At 40.5% G+C, this 25652-nt stretch overlaps 1 protein-coding gene across 3 annotated transcripts in view; it reads left to right on the forward strand.

Moving 5' to 3' along the window:
- The window catches only part of Pdzrn4 (PDZ domain containing ring finger 4), a 365789-nt gene extending 358214 nt beyond the window's left edge, over positions 1-7575 (forward strand). For all 3 annotated transcript variants that reach the window (XM_036209001.1, XM_036209002.1, XM_036209003.1), the window contains one exon: positions 5261-7575. In XM_036209001.1, coding sequence (XP_036064894.1) covers positions 5261-6781 — 1521 coding nt within the window. In that variant the 3' untranslated portion in view covers positions 6782-7575. The remainder of the gene's footprint in view (positions 1-5260) is intronic.
- Positions 7576-25652: the final 18077 nt, after the last annotated feature.

A 25652-nucleotide genomic window follows, 5' to 3' on the forward strand; every position in this document is an offset into this window, starting at 1 on the left:
TGTGGAAATTTTTCTTCAGCATAAGACTGAAAACCGATGAGAAGTACAGAAACCTTTAAAAATGCCTTTTGCCCTTCTAAGCAATAATATTGCATTAGAAATGTCCTGTCAGAAACACTGTCTGTCACAGTCATAATTCCAGAGGGTAGTGATAAATGACAGCAAATCATTATGTTAACAGCAAGGAACTCTGGGATTGAAATAGAGATTCTCATTTTCACAGTTTTTCATAGACAGGGACAATTAATGCAAAGTTAACTTAATTTAAACTTGGAGACACATGAATGAATGCTTTCTACATGAATAAATGCTTTCTACCAAGGTTAACTTTCCACACTGTCTTGGGTTGGACAGCTGCTGTGAGTCACTGTAAGGCGATTCTCACAGCATGGTTTGTATCTTTCCAACTATATGTAAAGTACCAAAAATACTAGTCTTTCTGCATTGTCTCAAGTCCTTATAATATAATATGAGAATGTTCTTATTTTAAGGACTGTTACATATAAGCTGAAACTCTCAGAAGTAATATGTCCATCAAGGGCATAGTGGGTGAGGCACAGCATGTAGCCCTTCTCAGACAGAGTCAGGTGTGGGGCTGAGAATGGCTTTCCTTAGATAATTATAGAATTTTTTTTTTTATCAGTAAGCATTTAAAATTAGTGTGCTCATAACAAATAAGGGAACTTACTGTTGGGAAAGCTTGAGAATCCTAGAATTAAGAATAGATGGCTATATTTTCCTTATTATTTATATGATATTACTTTTGGGAAACAAAATAGCAATTATCTAGAGAGATCTTTTAAACTTATTTTAGAGTACTTTTATTAATCCATCTATTCTTTCTTACCATGAGTTTAATTGTATTTAGTTATGTAGTTTAACTGGCTAAAGTAAGGAGATGGATCATGTAGTGAGTAGATTCACATGTAAGGAAAACAATATAGAAAGTGCAATGTGGAACACTGATATGTGGTGAGGAAAGAGTAATGGGCCATTGATAAGTTGTTCCATAGGAAAGTAAAAATTATCATGGAGTAAAATTATATGTATACATATACACAACATATATGCATATTAGGTATGTCCATATATGTCAAAACATATTTTTTATATTATATGCATGCCTGCTAATCAGTTGCTCAAAATTTCCTGGAACCTATCCATTTTTCACTTGTGTTATTGGGAAAGGGATCACTGTTCAGTGGGTACAGAAGCCGATACTATGGCTTCAGACTTTTACAGAATAAAAAACTGTATTGTCTGGGCAACCAGCGAAGAGGCCAGAAATTAAAGCAGGGCTCAAACCTAACCTCTGTGATGAATTAATTTAGGGGGATTTCTAGGAGCTAGGAAGGAAGGAGGAAGTTGTCCTAGTTAGGGTTACTATTGCTGTGATGAAACACCATGACCAAAGCAACTTGGGGAGAAAAGGGTGTAATTTAGCTTACACTTCCACATCACTGTTCATCATCAAAGGGAGTCAGGACAGGAACTCAGAGCAGAAACCTGGAGACAGGAGCTGAGGCAGAAGCCATGAAGGGTTGCTGCTTACTAGCTTGCTCCTATGGCTTCCTCAGCCAGTATATTTTTTAATAAAACCCAGGACTATCTGACCAGGGATGGTGGCACTACCCACAATGGACTGGGCCTTCCCACATCAATCATTAATTAAGAAAATGCCCTACAGCTAGATCTTATTGTGGCATTTTCTTAATTGAGGGTCCTTCCTTTCAAATGTCAAGTTGACATAAAAATAGCTATGACACTTACTGACTAGATAGCATGCCTCAACATAGGCTACACAATTCTGTGTGAGCAGTTACTTTCTATACAAGGGATCTTGAGTACATGACATGGTAGTACTAACAACCTGAATCCTTCTGCTCATATCCAGTCTTAAAGAAGCTGGTTGCAATGCATAATCGTCACTAATGAAAGACTTTAATTCTTTTTCTAGAAGATACCCTCAGAACTTTATTAGTTAAGAAAATTATACCCAGATGTATCCAGGTCAGAGTTAATTTCAGTCCTTTGTCTTTATTCATTCTTCAATCTTGAAAGTTTGGTGAGGACTACTATTGTTACTTCCTGTTGAATTAGGGTCTGGTTAAGGGGTTTGATTTGGGATTGAGGAGTAATCCCTGTGTGCAGGGAAAGCATCATAAATTGGTGGTCACCATTTTGTCTGGGCAATCCATACAAGTTATGAACCTTAAAGGAAGTCAGGATGCTCATGCCTAGAGATAGAATCATCATAAACAACAGGGAAGAGCACAAGAAATGAGATGGGAAGCCAACCATGGTAGAGGGATAGAGAATCACCTTCTGGGGCTATGCTAGCTTTAAAACCTTAGCTGCTTCTAATTCCATTCGTTGAGGTATGTTAGTAGTATACATATGAATGCTAGTGTTCAGCCTATCACAGACTACAGTGTGATTGGGAAGCTACTAAGTCTGGCACAATTATTTTCAGAGAACCAATAGGTGGGGGGTTCATCACGGACCTGCAGGCCTTTTCATTTGGGAAATGTTATACTGGTATCTTTCTGGAGCCCATTTTTGCCCCCCTTCACTAAGCTCTTTAGCCAGTGAGAGATGTGACATGGATGCCAAAGTTATTCTTCTTCCTGAGAAGCAACTGAACTCAATAAATCATTCACAATAATATTTAGAATAACAGATCCCTTTCTTGTTTCTAAAAACATATAGTGTTGTGCTGATGTTATTTAGTTGGCATTTATTTTTTTTCCTGAGCTGTTACTAGAAGAGCAGAGAGTAGTGTGTGTGTGTGTGTGTGTGTGTGTGTGTGTGTGTGTGTGTGTGTGAAGGCACAAGCCTCTTTCTGGCTTTGCTCTCATGGCAATAAGACATTTAGAAGAAATTTTCTCAAGCCGAGGATGTTGTACCTCCTAAGTCCTATTTGTTCTTCTTTTCTGTTGATAACAGGCACTGTGTCAAGGCACTGAGCAAGCATCACTGTGTAATGAACTGAAGACCTATAGAGTTTTGATATGCACAACAATAAAGTTTTAAGAGGGAAATATGAAATAAATAAGCAAAACCCCATGTTACAGTCTACCTTTAAACAAAGAAACATAATTTTCTGTAGCCATGCCAATTTTTATCAAAGAAAACCCAACTTTTTCAGGAATTTAGTTTTCTCTAAAAATTGTATTTAAAAGAACTCCTCCCCCTAAGGATAAGGGCTCCTTGCAGAAAGAGGAAGCAAAACTCATGTAAGAGCCTGTGGGCTAGATGGTCTCCTGTGAGACAGCATCTTTATATATGGCAAGGAAGCTGTACTTGTGAGAGCTCACTAACGTGAGCATCTCAGTAAGACTTGCATAATGACAATACCAGGTAACATGCCACAGCAGACTGGGGAACACTCACAAGGCCTGACCCCAAGATGAAGAGCCACAAAGGTTGCTGAGTGATAGAGAATCGTTCTTTCCAGTCCCCTGAGAGGCTATCAAATCTTAAGCAGTCAGCCTGAAACACATGTACACATGAGCAACACAAATGGAGCCAGAGGTTTTTGTACACATACACACACACACACACACACACACACACACACACACACACTCACTCACACACACACCCCTAACACTACAAATGAAAAAAGAATAGGTCGTGAAGTTGAGAAGGAGTGGTAGGGAGGGGCACAAGAGGAGTTGGATGGGAAAGAAGGAAGGGAGGAAATGATGGAAAACAATCCTCATATATGCAATTGTAAAAAATAATAGTAATAACACTAAAATTTAAAGTAAGGAAAGGAGAATTCCTTACCAATCTTTTTAATGTATTTGAATTTAAATATTCTGGAGGAGAAGCAAGTGTAGGTGACTAAAGACAACAGTAACCAGTAGAACTTTGGTAGGAATTAACTGTTGACCAAAAAAAAGTAGTTACTTTCACACATACAGCATTTTAAAGTAATAGTCATGATTGGTAGGAAAGTACCAGGACTACCCAACTTTTATAGACTAAGAACAAGTACAGAACTTGAGACTCTTGTTGCAGACATAGAGAATTGAGATTCAGGTTTCCTATCAGTGTGTTAATGTTCATCTTTTAGAGATGTATATAAACAATCTCTTCCTAACTATAGCCAACCTGGTAAAACGCAAATCCTCTACAGGATTTCTCTGTAGAAAATTTGCCCTCTACGAACTCTCTGTGACTGCTCAGAGCCTCTCTGACTTATTTAGCTCACCTGTTTATCTTCCTTCCTTCTTCCCATCCTGGACCAATTTGGTCATATCACCTAAAATTCTTTCTTGTCCACAAACAATGTCTTCTATTTTTCTTGTCAAAAGATATCTTAATTTTGACAGGGATAGAGTTTGGGGGGTTGCAACATGGCATATTAACATGGGTCTAATATTTTGTGACGCCAGCCTTACTGTCTTCAGTAAAGTTTTCCCTGAATTTACATTGTGGGAATCTTCTGACATAAGCACTCTGACACCAATGACAGGGACAAGAGGATATGCCACTGGTGGACCAAAGCTAGGACAGAACCTGAAAGGCTTTGATCCTGGGTCCAGTCTGTACTTTCATTTTATACCCTAAAACCACAAGGTAGGGTGGGCAAGCAAATGAGATTCTACAGAAGCATATAGGGGAGTCAGAAGGTTGTTAAGGGCAATGGCCCATTGTTTCAGCTATTTCTCCAGGTCATCCTGTATCAGGGAGCAAGTAAAGTCGTGCTCGGCAAATGGGCAGGACAAGCTGTGCTTTAAGTAAATCACTAAATAAGTCAATAAATCAGTGCTGGATAATTGGTCCTTTCTACCTTATTCTACTTCATTTAAGGAAAGTTAAAAAGCAGTAATAGGTAGGTGACTGTGACTCCCAAGCACTAGACCACTAAATTGCTAAAGAACATGAAGATATTCTGTCTTCTCTCCTGTGTGTTTTCACCTGAAAAATTCAGGTTCACTTCATGTATATTTTCATCCCTGTTTCCCAGACAGAAGAAGCCTGAAGGTAAAGATCCTTTAGTTTCTAGGTACCCTGCCTCATTTATACCTAGCGAATGTTATAGGCATAATGAAAGAAGTGCTTATTCCCTCTGTGTCTCTGCACAGAAGGCTGCCATGAGCTAATTGTCTTCATTTCTAAAATTAGTATGCATGCTGCAGTTAGAGCTGCATCTAGGAATCGCGCCTTAGCAAGGAAGCAATGTTTTCAGGCAAGTGTACAACAGCCTGTGTCTTTTCACAATGACTTCTTGGGATCTCTTTATTTTCAGCCAAAGAAGCAGGAAGAAGAAGAAGGCACAACAGACACAGCGACATCTTCTTCCAACAACCAGGAGAAGGACAGTGGAGTAGGGCGCACCGACGAGAGCTTACGGAACGACGACGAGAGCTCGGAGCAAGAGAATGCGGTGGAGGACCCCCACAGCACATCTTTGAAGAGCAAGAGAGAGCTGGGGCAGAGCCAAGACACCCTAGGAAGCCTCGAGCTTCAGTGTCAAGAGAGCTTTGCTGGCGGAGAGTGCTTGGACTTGGACTGTACCAGCAACCGTGAGGTATGTGAAGGGTTCCAGCAGCTGTTGGAGCTGAAGATTCGAAACCACGGAGACTATGACCTGTACTACTCAAGCAGCACAATCGAATGCAACCAAGGGCAGCAGGATGGGGTGGAGCATGAGCTGCAGCTGCTTAACGAAGAGCTGAGAAACATTGAGCTGGAGTGTCAGAATATCATGCAGGCTCACAGGCTCCAGAAAGTGACGGACCAATACGGAGACATCTGGGCACTGCATGACGGAGGATTCCGAAATTACAACACCAGCCTGGATACGCAAAGGGGGAAACTGGATGACATCATGGAGCATCCAGAAAAGTCAGACAAGGACAGCTCAAGTGCATACAACACAGCCGAGAGCTGCAGAAGCACGCCACTAACTAGAGACCGATCCCCTGACAGTTCCCTACCAAGAATGATCAACCTTGCCAATAAGAAAAACCTAAGAAGCACAATGACAGCCCATCAGTCCCCCTCCAGACCGAGCACCAAGGAATACACATCTACCAACGTCAAAACCACCGACGAAGGTTGCAGCATTGAAAGCCTGGAGAAGAGTCTAGAAAACCACCAGCTTCCGGATCAGGAAAACACAGTCAGTGAGCGCACTCCATACCTCTCTCCCTACCACAGCTCCGCCTACAGATACGCCAACATCCCGGCACATGCCCGGCACTACCAAAGCTACATGCAGTTAATTCAGCAGAAATCTGCCGTGGAGTACGCCCAGAGTCAGCTCAGTTTGGTGAGCATGTGTAAGGAGTCGCAAAAGGGCTCAGAGCCCAAGATGGAATGGAAGGTAAAAATTAGGAGTGACGGGACCCGGTACATAACCAAGAGACCAGTGCGAGACCGTATTCTGAAGGAACGTGCCTTAAAGATCAAGGAGGAGCGGAGTGGCATGACCACAGATGATGACACCATGAGTGAGATGAAAATGGGGCGCTACTGGAGCAAGGAGGAGAGAAAGCAGCATTTGGTGCGGGCCAAGGAGCAGCGCCGGCGCCGGGAGTTCATGATGCGGAGCCGGCTGGAGTGTCTCAAGGAGAGCCCGCAGAGCAGCGGCGAGGGCAAGAAGGAGCTGAGCATCATTGAACTGAGCCACAAAAAGATGATGAAAAAGCGAAACAAGAAAATTTTGGATAACTGGATGACAATCCAAGAACTGATGACCCATGGAGCCAAGTCTCCCGATGGCACCAGAGTCCATAATGCCTTTCTGTCGGTGACCACCGTATGACCAGGCGAATGGGACAAGCGGCTCGGAGCGCACGCAACGCTACCTGTTTCGGTAGAGTATGATTGCCTCGTTCAATGTGGCATTTTTATATATATTTTGTCACTTTACAGTTTAAATTTTTTGTAAGCAAAAAATACCTGGTACTTTTTAATTTGTTTTTCATATGCTGGTACCTTCTTTGGCTAATATCTTTCCTTAACTTGTGATATATTCATAGCAGTCATTTATAGAAAAAAAAATAAAACAATGAAAAAACAAAGGAAAGAAAAAAATTGAACAAAAAACTAAGGATCTAATTAATTTCCTATTTTAATGTATCTATTGTAAGTTAAAATCTGGATTTATTTCTCTAATTTTCTTATTTTCTATTTTAATAATTCAATGCCAAAACACGTCTATGCTTACTTCCTGGCATAGTGTATACTAAGTCAAATCTGCTAATAAACTACATGCCACATCTTGTCTTATACATGAAGTACACGCCTTCTAACATCCTGTTGTACATTTAACACAGTAATGGCAGTTGTCTTTGTCTTAGTAAAGTGTGGGTGGACAATCTTCCTGTGATATGTAGTGACACTGGTCATGTAGCTAGATAATCGTGGTAATTTGTGACAATAAAAAATAAATTATTGATTATCCTTAAGAAAAGCTATCGAGGATTGTTATTTTCCTTGTCCACTGTGGTTAACAAGTTTAGTTGTGCATATACTGTTAGAAGACTATTAATTGTGAATTACAAATTGTGCACTTTTTCTATCACCTTTTTTTAATAAAGTTGTTTTGAAACATGACTTATGGATCATTGTATCACATATTCCTACCTGGAACAGATTAGGTAATAAATGCTGCAACTTGGTGATGCTAAATTAACCTTCATGACCCTCTAGTCAGCCTTTCACATGTGAGAGAACAAAATAAATATTTGGGGAAGAATGGAGAAAGAGTATTAGTGAAGGATCTCCTATTGACATATCTGTTTCACCTATAAAACTCATACCCTGAGAGGCTTCAACAGTGGGACCTTACCTCTCACAGCTCTGGAGTCTGCTACATCATTCAATGTCAGTAGGACACAGTCCAGTCTATAACACAGAATGTCCATTTAATTGATCATCTAAAAACAAGTTTTGGGGAGTCATCTTTGCAGTAATTTTCAGCACATTCAATTAAATGCCTTATCTGTCTTTATTAAGGGGTATATTGTTAACTAGCTAGGCAGATATTTTTTAATCTAGCTTTTCATCATTTAAACATTTAATCATAATACATGTCAAGCATAATGCCTACAGAATGGATGACAATGTTAACTACATATGCAAAATTTCATTTAACCCAACAGTTTGTTTGCCATAATGAGGACAATGCATCTACATATTTCTTGTATATTTCTGAAGATCATTCCCTGCCTGAAAACATAAGTGTCTTCCTATTAGCTCTTGAATCAGTCTCTGGCAGCAGCACTATGCTCAAGCCTCCCCATAGCTTGCCCAACTCACCCTCTGCTCTGTCTCCTTAAATCTCCTGAGCCACTCCAGCCCCATTCTCACTGAAGTGAGTACCTGTTACTTTTCTGAGACATCTGGAACAAATCTTATACCTTATTAGAATGGAACATACAGGGTTTTTTTGTGGTAACTGTGTTGACTGGCAACACATCTTCATAGCTCTTTAGCATGCACTGTTATATGCCCATGGCTTTTTCTTGGGAATTTATTTATAAATAAATCACATACATAGGCCTTACTGCCTCCCTTTGTAGATTTAGGGTCATAGAGGGACAGTCTTGAAATCTCAGTTGTGCAACTCTCTGGTTAAATTCCATTTGGATATAATGAGTACTATTTGCCTTAAATTATTTTATAAATTTGTATTTCCCTCTCTGATGCTGGGGCTTTCATTCTGTTGCTGTGATTGAACACTCTGACCTAAAGAAACTTAGAAGATGAAAGGGTTCATCTTACACTTGCAAGTCACAGCCCATCACTGAAGGAAGTCAGGGCAGTAACTTGCTTGCTGTCTTGCTCTCTGCCTCACTAACTCGTTCAGCTAGCTTCCTTACACAACTCTGGACCACTTGCTCATGGAATTGTACTACCCACAGCTTGACCCTTTTACATCAATTACTAGTCAAGACAGTCCCTCAAAGACATACACACATACACACACACACACACACACACACACACACACACACACACACACACACACATACACAAATACACACACACACACACACACACAAAAAAAAAAAAAAAAAAAAAAACCCAACCAGATAAAAGGAATTACTCAACTGAGATTGTGTCGAATTGACAGGTGATGCTAAGTAGGACAGCCCTACATATTGGTCCTTTTGCTACTTACTTCTTCTACCTTTCCATGTGGGCATCTTTTTGAAGAGCTATCAATTACAGGGAAATAAACTTATTTTATTTCCCTATAATGAAAAGCTGGACTCAGATTTTGTAATAGTGATAATCATATCAAAGTAAGGAAATTGAAGATTTCCTTGTTTCCTAACTTTAGCCATTGTTAATGAAATTGCTAAAACGATTCCACATACACTTCAAGAATCTCTCTTTCTTTTGTAGTGATGAGTATTGAATATAAGACCTTGCACATGCTAGGTAAGCATTCTACTAAGCTGATCCCCAGTTCTAGAGGTCAGTTTTTGTTTTAAGATTTTTTAAATTTATTTTATGTATATAAGTTTTTTATCTGCATACATGCCTGCAGGTCAGAAGAAGACACCAGATCTCATTATAGATGGTTGTGAGCCACCATGTAGGTGCTAGGAGTTGAACTTGGGACCTCCAAAAGATCAACCAATGTGCTCTTAACCTCTGAGCCATCTCGGCAACCCCTTGAGTTCAGTTTTGTCTTAAGGTCTTCTCTAAGAATGCCTGATTCTCCTGAGTTCAGTTCTTTCCAGTTCAGTTCTAATACTGGCTGTCCCTTCTATTATCCTACATGCATGATCCAACATGTACATTTTCCAGAAGAAATATAGGCACATTTCCCAGAATTTAATGTTTTGCAAATTACCAGTTTTATTTTCCTTCTATGAAAGTCAAGAATACTTACCAGATTTCTAAAAATGTGATACATTTTCATATCTGTGTTTATATAATCCTACAAGTTGAAATACCTCCCTTTGAGAATTGTTGAAAATCTGAAAAGTGTCGTGTTCTATCTCTATAATCCAGCTTTGTGATAAGCTTGATTTTTAATTGTAAGTCTGTTGCTCGCCAAATATATTTCTTGGTTATATGTGGGATATTTTATTTCATTTCAAAAGAAATATCTGGATATAAAGAAGAAAATATTTTACTTTGGGTTATCTTGAAATTGTGTTTTTATTCTTGCTTTTTTATGCTGACTGGACAGGATTAGTATTAGGATCCATATGACGAGGACCTAAGGGGAGAGAAAAGAGTCTAAGTGCAAAGACTATTTTGTCTCATGTTCCAGGAAGGAGGCTGCCTTTGCCCTCCTGGTTTTCCACACTGTCCTTTCAGAAACACTTACTGTGTGTTGAACATGGCCTTTCTGTAGCTACATCTTGACTTGGTCCATGTACTGCTGGCCTGTCATCTTCCGTCTGACCTGTTTGTTTTTGCCTCTTGAGCATCAGCTCTCTGTCTCATCTTCTCTGTTACAGCGGTATTGTTCCCTTGTTCTCCTGTGTCCGTCACCTGCAGATGCTACTCTTTAGTTGATGTTTTCCCTGTTCATTTACAAAGCACTAGGATTTCTTTTTCCAAATGCATAGATTGCTTCCAGTAGTCTTAAGACATCCAGAGACTACACTGTCATTGTCCATGACTAGTTACTCAAGCCTGAACCTTATCTCCAGATGTTCCCTCTTCATCCCATCCTGCCTGTGGCAGCAGCATCTGCTCTCCTAAACACTTCTTTCCTCTTTGTACTTGGATAACTTTAAAATCTGAGTTCTTGAGAATGTTATTAAAGGGTTTCTGTGTCTTTCCATCTGATCTCTCATGAATCTTCATTAAGCTTCCAATTCAAACTTTCAATTCAAGTGAGAAACGTATGCTTTTGGTAAATAGTTTTTCTGATGGTCCCTTAAACTAACAGTCTTCAAATTTTAATGAATATGTAATGCAATGTATGTGGTGTTTTTATTAATTAACTCATACATTATTTCTATGAATAATTATCAATGCAATTAATTGCAAATATAATAACTGAATAGCTCCTATTATTTATCAATAAAGTGAAGCATTACATAAGACTCATTGACTAATTTACTTCTTCCAGTTAAAAAAAAAGAAGTAGGTTTCCTAGAAATTCTTGACCTTGCTGCTTATAGACTTACAGAAGTTCCCCCAAACCTACCTGCTACTCCACAAAGGGAAACCAAAGCCAACAGGGGTGGAGCGGCATTTGCATGGAAAGGCTGCAGAAGAACACCAGAAGTGTGTGGGAGAGAATCCAGAACCTGGTAAAATACAGAGATCAGAGACAGCAGTGTACAAAGGGAACGTGAAATAATCTGTTACTTTCCACCCAGTTCTACAGACTGAGGGAGGGGTATCTCTGCTCTGCAGGGGTAAGAGTTGAATGGAGCAGATTCCAGAAATACTGTCAATGTGGATGCTAGCAGCCCTAGCTACTGAAGAGTTATACAATCCTCTGGGGCCTTTATCATGATACTATAAACAAGCTGGTATTTTCAGAGAAGCCTTGTCTTTCCAGAAGGGCCTCTTAGCACCTCTTAGCAAGTTCTGTGTCAAAACCAGAAGCTATGCCAAGAAGGGACAAGTTGTCTTAAGTGAAACTACTCCAGGGGTGGTGGGAAATCTGCCTATCACTGTCTTGGGGACCCAGTAGACATTCCAGTGTACTAGTGCAGTTGTAGGTACCTCCAGAACCAAGCTTGGTATTGAAACACAATACTGAAACAAATCTGCAGGATGCCTTGTGCTCTAGGGAACAGGTATTTCAGTATGGAGGGTAATGGAAGAAATGTGCTGTCCTCAACACAGAGGATATGACGCTTGCCTGCTGGCCAGGCATACACAGATGCATGGCAGTGGCAGGAAGAACATGTAGTACATCCTGAGATGCTACCACTACATTTCATGGCTGCCACACACAGGGGCATGCTGCGATAGCCTTGAACAATACAGGAGCTCCAGCTGTAACCATCTTGCAAACACATAGCCTAAGACAGTCTGAAGAGAAACTTTGCTAGTGCTGGCCCTGTCCCCATAACCTTCTCGTGCTGATAGACACTAAGCCTGAAAGAATCAGGAAAGTCTAACCATTACCCTGCCTGGCTAAAGGAGACCCAAGAGGAAATTTGCCCATCTCTGACCATCAACCCTTTCAATTTACACCCTGGAAGGCACCAGAAGAGAAAGAATCAGAGGAAGAAAGGAGGCCCCTAGAGCCATTTTCTGGCTCTGGTGGCATCTTACTATGTCCACCTTAGCTATTGCTTAGTCACCAGTGCCATACAACTTGGGGGCTTCTGTTGTTCCACTCAGTCACTGTCCCTCAGGAGCAGCAGATAGGAGCACCACATTATCACTGCTGCCATACCTACATGGTCCCCAGGATAGGTCAAGCCTACATCTTGTCTGACCATCCACTGTTAGAAAGACTAAGCGTGTGACAAAGGCCTAGAGACTTTCCTTATGAAAGTCACATTGTCTGGTAAGAAGACAGTGTTTCAATCCCCACAATACTAATGTTGTTACCAATGCCAGAAAGCCCAGTGAATAAAAAAGGTAACCGTGCCTAAGGTACCCCCATTGCCTGACTAGAGGATGTACTACCATCTTAGGTATAAACACACAGAATGTATTTCACATACAGTGCTGTCCACATCACACCTGCCTAAACTACTACCATGTTTCCAATCTTGGATGGCCAGCAGAAACAGAATACACTGTATACAAACACACCAATCATAGGCAAAGAAACAACAGGAGACTGTACTTCATGCCCAACTGGAAATAATGACAAGACTGACTAATGTATCAATGCCATCAGACAGACACATGGAGAAATCTACTGATTCACAAGAACATAAAATGGTAGTGACCGCTCATCTACTACATGTACAAATTTCAACATAGGAACACAGGAAATATTTTTTAATTGGGTCGTATGATATCACGAAAAGGTCAAAACTCTTAACTAATGACAGTAATACATTTTAAATACTTGAGAGGACTGATAGAGAATTCAAAGAATGGTTTCTAAAAAGCCATTTATGCTTAAGATCTAAGTGACTAAAGATAAACCATTCACTGAAATTGATAATAAAATGCAGATCCAGCAGAGAAGTGCATGTTTTGATACAGACCCATATAAAAATTGAAAGTTCAATAATTCAAATGAAAAACTCAGTTGAAAGCCTAAAGATATATTAGATCAAACAGAATAAAGAAATCTGAGAGTGAAGATGGGCCTTTTAAATTTTCTTATTCAAGTAGGAATAAAACAAGAAGAGAAAGAAAGAAGAAAATACTCCATCTTTGGGACACCACCGTTCAATGATCAAACACCAGCATCATCCAAAGGCTGGGAAATAAAGGTTAGTGCTTAAGGGTCAAAAAAAAAAAAAAAAAAAAAAAAAAAACTAGTCAGTGTAGTAACAGCAAAGGGATTCTGTAATCCTGGGAGCTACAGGGACATTAGCACACTTAGGCTCATTAAACCTCAAATATACACAACCAGAAATGATTCTCATCATGGCATATAAAAATCAATGCACAGGACAAAGCATTGTGAAATCTGTGAGGGTAGTCACTGAAGGATAACCCCATTAAGAAATGACTCCATGACAAACACCCTCCAGGTCAGAGGACATAGCCTGATGTATTCTAACCCCAGAAGGAAAATAACTTTCAAACAAGACTCCTGAACTAGAATTGAACCTGAGATTAGTAAAAATGGAACTGACTTATGACCATCAGAGCAGACTTACCAGCTGTACTGAAGGGAAATGTGCCTACCGAAGTATATCAATGAAAATTATCTTCTAACAACATATACAAGTATCAGTGTTGCTGCCAGCGGCCATAGGAGATCAAATAGCATGTAAGTACAGGATGTTGCTTGTCTCCCTATATGTTGTTCATTGGGGGTCCCCAAAAGCCCCTAAAATGACACAGGCTATGCTACTGTCCTTGGTCACCCTGAACTAGATGGTGTGATGTATGTTATTTGGGGGAATTACCATATGTAGTTTGAGTTCACTGAAAAGGTAGTTCTAAAAGCAAATTTTGCTGCCCATCACATCAGATCCATTATATTTATGTCAAAATAGCCTCAAAGGCCCCTGGCTGGAGATGGACCCCTCAATAAAAAGGAACACCCCCCCCCAATAAAAACATCATAACAGCCTAGGAGTAAAAACATAATGTCCTTATAACAACTAGAAGGTAACCTGTTTCCAATAGATTCTATTATTATTTACCCAATTATATAAAACTTCCTTATAGCAAGAAAGAGGAGGAAGTTCAGCCATAGGAAACTTAGCCATAGAGAAAAGGCTCAATCTAGTATTCTAGCTTACTGCCTCAGTTTCCCCAATTCATTTCTGATGGACATTTATAAGCCCCTGATTTGATGGTGTTATCCTCTGCTGTTATTTATTCTTTTTTTTGTGAAAGCCTCATCCAATGGGACACTACTCTTCCAGTGATTCCATTTTGAATTTATATCTGACTCTTTAATAGGGCTTCCCCATTGATTTCTGTTATATGTCTTGAGTGCCTGATTTAATTATGTTTCACTATCCATCTGTTGCTTCTATCTATCTCGCAGTTGCTACTGATTCTCTTACTTTTGCTTGCTATGTGCTTAATAAACTCATTCAAAACTGAAAGCATGGCTATCATAGACCATCCTCTGGTCTGTACAAAATGGTGATAATTTATTGCTAAAGACACTACACACTTCGGTGCATAATATAGAGAAATAAATTTTGAACCATATGAACTACTGTAATGACCTGCCAGTACTGGTAAATTGTGACATGACTATTAAGGGGATAATCAACTTTCTGGTTGGTTTTGAGACCCGTTACATAAGAGGAAACCCTTGCCTGGTGCTATTAACTTTTCAAAACCTAATGGACAAGATGGTCACATGCCGTAAGGGGGAGCTTACTACTGCTTTTTGCTAAAGGTTACATTGTCCAACTGTCCTCTAAATACCTATGTTTATGACTATAGATTGGTGCTGCTCTGAGCCTTTATCCAAGAAACTTCTTTGGTTGGTAATTATTTCAGACACTCATAACTGGTCCAAGTATTGATGAGTGACTATTGAGTGCTCTGCCCTAAGTGAGACATCTATAGTACCCCTTCAAAGGCTCAGAGAACATCATGAAAGAGGAGATGGAAAGAATTTAAGAGCTGGAGGAGGAGAACAAGTGATAAGAACTGAAGCAAGAAACACGGAGGGGGGGGGATTTAAAATTTCTTTTAAAAAAATGAGGGAAAAATTAGAAACACAACATGTATTTTCTGCGAGAAGTATCAAAAGCAGTATTCACTGGAAGTTTACACTCATTACTGCCTACATCAAAAAATAGAACAATTTCAATGCTGCGGATATAGCTCAGTGATAGTGTTGCCTACCATGTACAACCCTGGTAACATCCACTTTTGGAAGACATTGCTGGCTGGTAGAGGTCAAAGTCTCCCCAATAGCCTGGCAGCTTATCTCAATAGCTCAGCATCATGAGGCTCCTTCCCTCCAGCAGAACTTCTTGCCTTACCTGCCCTTATCTGGAGAACGTCCCTGGGCTTGGAGGGCTGACCTTATCTGAAAACTGTCTCTAAACCAGATGCCTAACTTTTCTTTAGCTTGACTCTTGGCACAGATCCCTGCTAGAAGTCTTCCTTAATGCACATGGGATAACTAAGACTGTGCTAGGAGCCTTATGATAGAAGCATGTCACTTAATGCAAATGAGGGCTTGTCCTCAAGTTCCCCAATCCTACATATTCCTTATACTATGGAATAAAGTTGAGCTGATTCACTGAAGTCTATCTCCGTCTCCTGGAGGGCTGTCGCCATTCATGCTCATGGGCCATATACAAAGCTTTCTGTTACCACTACTGCCTCTTGCCCTATCAACCTGGTGGCCAACAGGCCAGGAGGGAAAGAGGACCCCCACAACACAGTCTCTCTCTCTCTCTCTCTCTCTCTCTCTCTCTCTCTCTCTCTCTCCCTCTCTCTTCCTCCTTACCCCCTCCAAAAATCTAATAATACATCTCAAGGACCTGTAACTATAATAAGAAACCAAACTCCCAAGTAGTATAATAATCCTCCTGAACTCATTTTATGAGAGCAGTGTCACTCTAATAAAGACATTCCCTCTTCCTCTTCCTCTCCCTTTCTCTCTCTCTCTCTCTCTCTCTCTCTCTCTCTCTCTCTCTCTCTCTTTCACACACACACACACACACACACACTAAAAATTGAAAGAAAAGCATAAGCCAGTATCCTTTTCTTAGTCTTTCTTAGTTACTTTTTACTGCTGTGAAGATATCATATCTAAGGCAACTTATAAAATTAAGCATTTAATCATGAGCTCACCATTCCAGAGAGTAGTAGAACCCAAGACAATGGTGCCAGACAGCATGGCAGCAGCAGGCATATGGCACTAAAGCAGTAACTAAGAGCTTACAGCTAATCCACACGCAGGAAGCATACATACATAGAAAAACTAGAAGGTCCATGAGAAGGCTGTTCAAACTGATAAATTCAATATGGGAGGACGATGTGAAATCAACAGATGCCAGTAGCCTTCTACACAGTGATAACAACTTGCTTTAAAAATAATAATGAAGAAATCCCATTGATTGATGAAAGAAATAGAATAATACATCTCATGTTCCTGCATTGAAAAATAGGATATTGTGAAAATGATAATTCTACCCAAAGTTATCTTCAGAGTCAATACAATCTCCTTCAAAATACCAATAAAATCCTTCACTAGACTGGAAGAAACAATTAAATGTCATATGGATACTCAAAAGACCTGGCACAATGAAAATAACCATGAAAAGGAATATACAGACTAGAGTCATCATATCTGATTTAAGGTTATGCTACAGAGCCACATTAGTCAAAGTAGCATTGAACCAGCATAAAAGTAAACATACAGAGTATTTGAGTAGAATGAAGGCATACTATTTGAATAGAATCAAGAACCCACTAATAAACCCACATCTACCAAATGATTCTTGACAAGAAGGTCAAAACTGGCCATTAAAGAAAAACAGCCTCTTCAGCTACAAAACTGATTATCCACACACAGACACTGGGAACTTTTATCATCTTCCCACATATTTCTCACACATTTTCATTCTGCATATAAACAAGGTCAAAATGTGTCATTGACCTTGATGCAATACTGGAAATGCTGAAGCTACCAGAATAAGACATAAAGTTAATACTCCATGATGTTGGCATAAAGAAATCTTTTACTCAATACGATTCTAATAACTGTTAGCAAATACAGGAATTAAAAAATGGGACTTCAGTATTGGTGGAATTATTAAGGCCACTCCACATAGTTAAAAGGGAGGTTTATTTAGTGGCATAACTTACAAATGAAGGTATAGGTAGGTTGCAGGGTCTGGGAAAGGTATGTCGCAGTCCGGTGGTATTTTCTGGAGAACTCTGCTCTGTCTACCTCCAGCATCCAGGGTCCAGGAACCTAGAGAACCCTGGCATCTGGAACTCAGGTCTTCAGCATTCTCTCTCAGGCCCGTCTTGTAGGTGTGACCATTACCGAAGCCTCAGTGGGGTTTGGAACTTCCAGGTCAAAGCTGGAATGGCTACCCACTATACTTCAGCAAAGCAAAACACTTCCATACAGCAAACCAAACATCAGGACAAACAGGAAACCTGTAGTATTAGAGAAAATGTTTACCAACTATTTATCAGACAATAAATTAGTACCTAAATAAAGAGAGAAAGCTACAAAAAGTTTTCAGGAAACAAGAAACTAGATTTGCTGAGAAAATAATCTAAATTGACACTTCTAAAAACAATACAAGTGCCCAGAAATATATGCAAAAAGCTCAATATCATTAATCATCAGGAAATAAAAATATGGACTATAATGAGATTCATGCTCACTCTACTGATAATGGCTATACAGAATACTAACAGTAATTCCTGATGGAGATGTGGAGAAAACTTTTCTTGGCAGGGTAGTAATTAGTACAGTCACTGTGGTAAACTGGATGAATGTGCCTCAGGAAAGCCAGAAAAACAACTAGGGTCCCACTGAGGCCTCATGGATATGTGTCCAAATGAAATGAAGTCAGCATACAAAAAGGATATCTGCGTGTCTGTGTTTGTTTTTATACCAACTGTGGTAGTTGGGAGTTAAGATATGGACCAGCCTTGATAAGAGGGCTTGTGCCTAGTCTTATTGTATCTTGTTATGCCATGTTTGGTTGACATCACTGGGAAACCTGCTCCTTTCTAAAAGGAAATTGAGGAGCAGTGGCTCGGGGGGAGAGAAAAGGTAAGGAGGATCTGGGAGGAGTGGAGGGAGGGGAGGCTGTGATCAAGATGTATTGTATAAAAGAAATTTTTTTAAAAGGTATGGGTTTGTTCTAGGTGCCCATCAACAGATGAATACACACAGAAAATATGTATGTAAAGTACTAGTCAGCCATAAAGAATAAAAGGCTGTGGCTTATAGCTAGATGGCTAAAACTGAAAAATGTTATGTAACCTGGAATGAGTGGGGTACAGAAAGACAAGTACTTTATCTTCTCTCTCATATGAAGAAACTAAAAACTAAGTCCTGACAGTAAACTGGTGATGCTGTGTAGCTCTTACCTCCAAACTGAAATAGTCCATCTTAAAGGAAGGACAAGGGTCGTAAGACTCAGGACACTCATGTACCTTAAGCATGTTGAGAAAGTTATAGGATTAATAAGACCCCCCCACAACAAGGTTGTAAAAGCAGTAAAGAGTTTCTGGGAAGAGCAGACTAGTGAAAACAGCCTTTGAGTTGAGCAGGGAACTCCAGGAATGCAGTTTTTGAGAATCATCATCCCTCTAGCATGGGCTTTTCTGGGATGAAACTACCTTTGTGTCTTCCATGCTTCCGTAAGTATCCCCAAGAAACTCACTGGTTTACTAAGTTAAACGTGGGTGAAATCATTTATTTAATCTGTCTTCGATGCCCTATCTGAGGTAAACAGACATTTGGTTCCACTTCCCCCAGGAAATGTTACACAGTGCAATTGGTGCCAAGAACAAGAAGGGACAGAACTGGATCTGACTGGGGGAAGAACAGCTGCATGATGTCTGCCATGGGTGACAGGAAATGAAACCAAGACTAATCTGTCTGAGAGTAGAGCATCCACTGGGACAAGTTCAAAACAGACTTTATTCACGTGATACAGAATGCAGTGTCTCTCATGTTCCCCATAATGAGAGATAAGACCAAGGCCATGCTGTCTTTGCGTAGAGCCTCCTTGAAGGAATCTGATTGGGGGGGGGGGGGGCTATCTTCCTCTGTGGTACAAGATGATAATTCTCATTTATGAGTGTGGTACATCTCATAAGTAGAAGGATACTTCCCAAAATGGCTGATGGACTTGAGAACTTATCAGTATTTCTGAAAGTAATATACACTGGACAAGATCATAAACATACTGTACTGTCAATAGCATGGCCTTTACTGGGTATAACATGTGCAACTGAGGTTGACCTATCTTCCAAGAAAGCACTTGCCCACTTAGGAATTATACTGGGGAAACATTATAAAGATTCTCTCATTTAGGAGGAAGAGTGAGAAAAGGAAAGGGAGTGTTACGGAGGTATTGGCTTGCCATTTGTCTGTCCGTTCATTTGTTCACATTCACAGCTCGCAGGACAGAAGCACAAAGGATATCTGTGCCCTTCCTCGCCTCCTAAGACCAGGAAACCATGGAGAAGAAAATAGTAAAGAGGGAGAGAATGAGTTAACAATGAAAGACAATATATCTCCCAATCTTTAATAGAGAGGACAAAAAAAAAAAAAAAAATCCATGATTCAGCCTGCAGAAACCTGAATGATGGTCCAGGACAAGAAAGCACAGAACAGTGCTCAGGAAGTACTCTGCACTCAAAGTCCTTGATTTGGGAAAGACTAAGAAGACTGTCTTATGCCGCATGAAGAAGATGGGATCAAGCTAAAGGCTGTAGAAGCAAAGAAGCAAAACATACCCCTAATTGAAACAAAATCTCTGTAAACTGAGTCAGGATGATAGAAATTAAGTCCTTATGTACTGGCTCATACAAGCCTTGAGAGATGCCTGGTTACCACCAGCCAAAGCCCCCATGAAGCCAGGTGCTGGAAGACAGCAGAGGAAGGACAGGCATCCCTGGGAAAGTTGGGCATGGGAGAGGTAGTGTTGGATGCTCTGCTCATTCCCCATAGGACAGTACTTCCAGAGTTTGAAATTCCAAAATGGTTTATTCATAGAGGGACATGGAGGCTGAAACTGGGTTTTAGAGGCTTTGCTGAGTCCCATTATGGGTTGAGACCCTTCTAAAGGAGGAGAGGTCCTGACAGATCTGAATGCTTTAGGAAAACATGTAAATTGGGTTTGTGAGTTTCTCAAGTAATCAAGAAGAGGGCCAAGCTGACAAAGCATCTGTTTGTGTCACTTGAGGACAAGTATGGCAAGGTTGAGTCCATCAGAGTTTCTTGAGGAAAATCTTAAGGAAGTCCAGTGCTGTGTTGAGTGAGTTTGGGGAAGGCTTAAAACTTGAGCAGGAGTTCTGGGAAAACATAAAAACCAAATGATACAAATGACGAGGACTCAGCATGTCCCCTGTTGGGCAGTTATCCCCCAGAGTACAGGGTATTATTTTCTTCCCTTAATGAAAGTATCCTGGGAGAGAGGGATGCAGATCATCCACAGAGCCCTTGGAGCCAGGTTGTTCAGGAGCCAAAGATGTGGCCAAAGGAAAGTCAAGTCTACAGAGCTGGTCAGGGACCTAGCTCCACACCAAAATTTGGGCTTGCCCTCCCAACGACTGAGCCATGGGGAACAATGCAGGCTAGCTAGGCCAAAGACTCAATAGATATTGACAAAACTGAAAGAAAAAAAATGAACTTTTCTATTATTATTATTATTATTATTATTATTATTATTATTATTATTATTATTTTGGAGCGGAGGACCGAACCCAGGGCCTTGCGCTTGCTAGGCAAGTGCTCTACCACAAACTCTTATTATTTTTACTCATTCAAAATTTGTATCTTGCTTTCCAAAATATGTCTTCAGTGATAGTCCAAAGTAATTTAATCACCTTTGAAGATCTTACATTTTTAGAAACTATTTAGCACTAGAAATATGCTTGATACGATTTCAGAGTTTCAGTAAATAGTGACTATAGGAAACTATTAACAAAAATAACTATCCAAGACAGGTCACCTCTTGAGAGGAATATCAAGGATTTTGGAGTAGGATGTTAAAGGATGTTGAGGGCCTTAAATTCACTACTTTTATGTTGCTATAATAAAACACCATGACGAAGATAACTTGTAGAAGGAAGGATTTCTTTGGCACTTATGATTGTAGAGGGTAGGGTCCAGAAACGGTAGGGACGCCATGATAGCAGGCAGTTTACAAGGCAGCTGGACCTGGAATCTGAGAGCTAAGGGACTGAATGGCAAACCGCAAGCAGGAAGCAGGGAACTGACAGGGAATGGTGGGACTCTTTGAACTTTCAAAGCCCGCCCCCTATGATGTACTTCCTCCAGCAAGACCACACCTCCTACACCTCCCAAACAATTGGTGGCAATTGGAGACCAAGGGTTCAAATGTCAGAGCCTCTGAGGTACAGCCTCCAACCAGGGAGAAGTCATGTGTTTAGTGGAGAACAGGTTTGATTTATACTGTAACATGTCCATAGACTTCTCCTTGTAGATCTGAGGAAATGGACACCATGTTGCTGTGCTAAATGTGTGGAGGCTTTTTATGCTGCTTCTAATGCCTCGTGACAGCTCTCCTCAAGTTTCAGGCTACTCCTCACAGTGTCCAAGCTGGCCACTTTCAATTCTAGCAGCATTTTTGCTCTTTATTTTTGTGTGTTTGATAAACCTCTATGTGCATCCCTCTTTCGATATTTATTTTATGACTTCCCACTCATGCCATACTGTTCTACAGAGTTAGGAAAGAGTGCCAAGAGTGTACTTGTGACAGTCCTTCTCTTTTACTGACTAGCAGCTGCTTGATGTGCAGGAGGCCTTCATGCATCCCATCCCACAGTGCTACCTTCCATTGCTATAATCCTAGGCAAGATACTCAAGCTTTCTACTGCTTCTGCAGTGACAACAAAGTTAGCTTTCCTCACAGGTTGAGAATGAAACAGTTAAGATACAAAAAGCTAGTAAGCTGGACTCAGTAGGGGTAACAAGTAGATACTAGCTGGTATTTTATTTTTAGGTGAGCAAACTGTCTAATACAATTGCAGTAGTCGGCCACAGTTGGCACTGATTCTAAGCAATGGATTTGCTGGAACTCGTGCTGTTCTGATGTACATGTTCCTCTTCTGTCTACGATTTGTTGCTTCCACACTGATGGTGAGTCTAAGTGTCATTTCACAGTACTCCAGTCAGCTCTGCTTCCAACAGAAGTACAGAAAATGACACCTTTTTTTTCCACATCAAACATGTTGGCTTTCTTAATTTGGTGCTGTTTTATAAGCCAGTCTCTGTTTAAATTGCACATTGTCTGTGACTGGAAATTATAGTGGGGTATTTGGTTTAGAATCTGTTGGTGGGTCTTTGACAGTTTCTCTGGAAGTATCTGGTGTGTGACTTCATTCTACTTTAGATTCATTGTGTATCTGTCCTTTGTGCTGTCTGGCACATCCATGAGCAGAAATGTGACATTATTCTAACAGTCACCCTAAATTGTGTGTGTGTGCATATGTGTCAAGGAGTGTATGTTGTATATGCACATCCAAGGCCAAAGGAGAATGTTGTGTATCTTGCTTTATCCCCTTCAGTCTTATTCCTTTGACATAGGGTCTCTCAACTAATCTCGAGCTAGGCTGGTAGACATTGATCCTCCTGTCTCCACCTATAACAGCACTAAGATTATATGACAACCTAGCGTTTTATATAGGTGCTGGGAATCAAATTCCGGCCCTTGTGCTGTACAATAAGCACTCTTGGGGGCTGGAGAGATGGCTTAGCAGTTAAGAACACTGACTGCTCTTCCAGAGGTCCTGAGTTCAATTCCTAGCACCCACATGGTGGCTCACAACCATCTGTAATGAGATCTGGCACCCTCTTCTATATACATAATAAATAAATAAATCTTTCAAAAACAAACAAACAAACAATAAGCACTCTTATACTTAAGGACATCTCTCCAGCCCCAAGCCTGCTATTTTTAAGAGAAGCATAGTTAATATTTAATTGCCAAGCATGTTTGAGTATAGAATTTAATAAAACAAAGCACACTTACTTCACTTTTCTCATGATGCCGAGAACAGTTTGAATGGGATCCTAGGAATCCTTGTGCAGTATTTCAGAGAGGAAAGCCAACCCAGTGTGTTAGGAAATCTGTCCCTTGTAGGTATTTCCATTGCAGCAAGGTTAGTGAGTACAGCATTGATGTCTATTTGTGTTGAGTCAACTCATTCAGACTTAATTTTGGAACAGAACACTGATCAGGAAATCAATAGGTATTGCCACATACCATGTGAGATGCACAAAGAAACAAACAGCACCAAGCTGTCAGATGAAGAAAACATGTTTGAAATCCCAAAATGTCCACTGTGTTAGACTTTTCAGGGATCATTAATACACTTCTTGTCTTGGGCAAATGAACTAAAAGCACATGGAATTCAATCTATCTAAAGCTGAGCATGTAAACTCCGTAGGGGGACTGAGCACAGTGAAGTCTCGGCAGGCGGTCAGGTCACTAGCTCTGCAAAGCCTTCCTGGCCTTACACCCTTCAACCATGGCTTGCCTACTTGACAAGTTCCTGGCAGGTCTCTGATTTTAAACATGTTACAAACACTACCTCAAACTCTATTTCTCACCCACAAAATGGGGATATTGGAATTAACAACCTTCAAAGCCCATTTGATTTCTAATTGTCTAGAAATTTGCCAGGTGTAAAAATTCCCTTTTGATGTAGCCATATAGTTTGTTACAGAGCAAATAAGTATATTTGAAAGTGGAAAAATTAAAAAGCAGTAATTCTTATAAAAATAATTCTACAATTCCTTCTAACACCAATTGCCACATCATGAGTTTTCTCTTAGTACAGTGGTTCTCAACCTGTGAGTTGTGACCCCATTGGGGGTTGAATAATCCTTTCATAGGGGGTTGCATGAAACCATCAGAAAACACAGATATTTACATTATGTTTCATCACAGTAGCAAAACTATAGTTATGAAGTAACGATGAAATAATGTTATGGTTGGGGGTCACCACAAATGAGGAACTACATACATTAAAGGGTGGCACCATTAAGAAGGCAGAGAACCACTGTGTTTGGAGCTAGGCTTTGATAATTACATCTTCCATCTCTCCAGATCACCTATCTTCTGACCCCTCATGTCCATCATGGGGTTATGCTCTAAAAGAGAGATGAGTCTTCAGATGCATATTTGTAGAGAGGACGGAGAAAGGAAGGAATTATCTACCCGTGAGGATGATGCTGAGCTTTGCAATCAAGATACTTCCCTGTGGAGTGAGTGGCTTGCTGTTGAGCTACCCCAGAGAGAAAACCTCTGCAATCATCTAGCAGACACACTGGCTAGTTTCTGCAAATACTGCATGACTTAAGTGAAAAGAAGCATGAGGAGTTAGGCAGGAATTGGGTCAAGAAGGGTCACACAGAACTGCAGCCATGAATAGAATCAAGTCTGTGCTACACATAACTGCGTCTATATGCAATTTGAGCATTTTGAGGGAAGAAAGGCATTGAGGCCTGTTAAACCGACACTATTAAACAGGAGGTTAAATGTGAATGGGAAGATGCTGTGTGGAAATAGTGTCTGCACTATACAGTCTCAGCAGCTGCTTCCTAAAGCCTCAAGTCTCTTGGAGTGTCTCTCTAGGTTCCCTGGGCCGTCGGTTGCAAGGACAGGTAACATATAATGGTTGTTTCTTCACAAACCGGGTCATAGATGGGTACACTTCTGGGTAGCCACTTCAAGAGTCTAGATGCAAATGCTGATCTCACTCCTGGGCTGTCCCTCTTGGAGTTGAGCACAGCACCTGAACTTGGATCTGTGTTCCACTAAAGACTGTCTCTGATCAGATTTGTGAGGGGCTCTGAGGCAAAGCTTCTTCCTTGTACTCTAGAGGAAACCTCACAGGCAAGCTCAGTGTAGAGCAGTGGTCTCAACCTTCCTAATGGTGCAATTTTTTAATACCGTTCCTCATGCTGCATTGACCCCCCAACTGTAAAATTATTTTCATTGCTTCTCCAAAACTCTAATGTTGCTACCGTTATGAATTGTATTGTAAATATTTGATACGCAGGATATCTGGCATGTGACCGTGTGAAAGAACAACTTATGTATAGGCTTGTGACACTTGCTCTGAGTTTCCCAAGAGTGTGGCACTCTGAGGGCTTGGGGCCACCAAGCAGTCAACTCAGTGGGCGTCTGTAAAATCCCATCTTTTTTTTAGAACAACAAACCACCCTGACACAAACCAACTCGGGGGAGAAAACGTTTTAGTTCCCCATCACAAATTACAGTCCTTCATAGCAGGGAAATCAAGGTGGCAGGCACTTAAGACAGCCAATCACATGGCACCCACAGTCAGGAGCAGAGAGAAATGAATGCACTCATGCCTGGTGGTCAGCTAGTTTATCCTCTTCCTATACAGTC

The sequence above is a fragment of the Onychomys torridus genome, chromosome 16, assembly GCF_903995425.1.
Source record: "Onychomys torridus chromosome 16, mOncTor1.1, whole genome shotgun sequence".
NCBI classification, from domain to species: domain Eukaryota; kingdom Metazoa; phylum Chordata; class Mammalia; order Rodentia; family Cricetidae; genus Onychomys; species Onychomys torridus.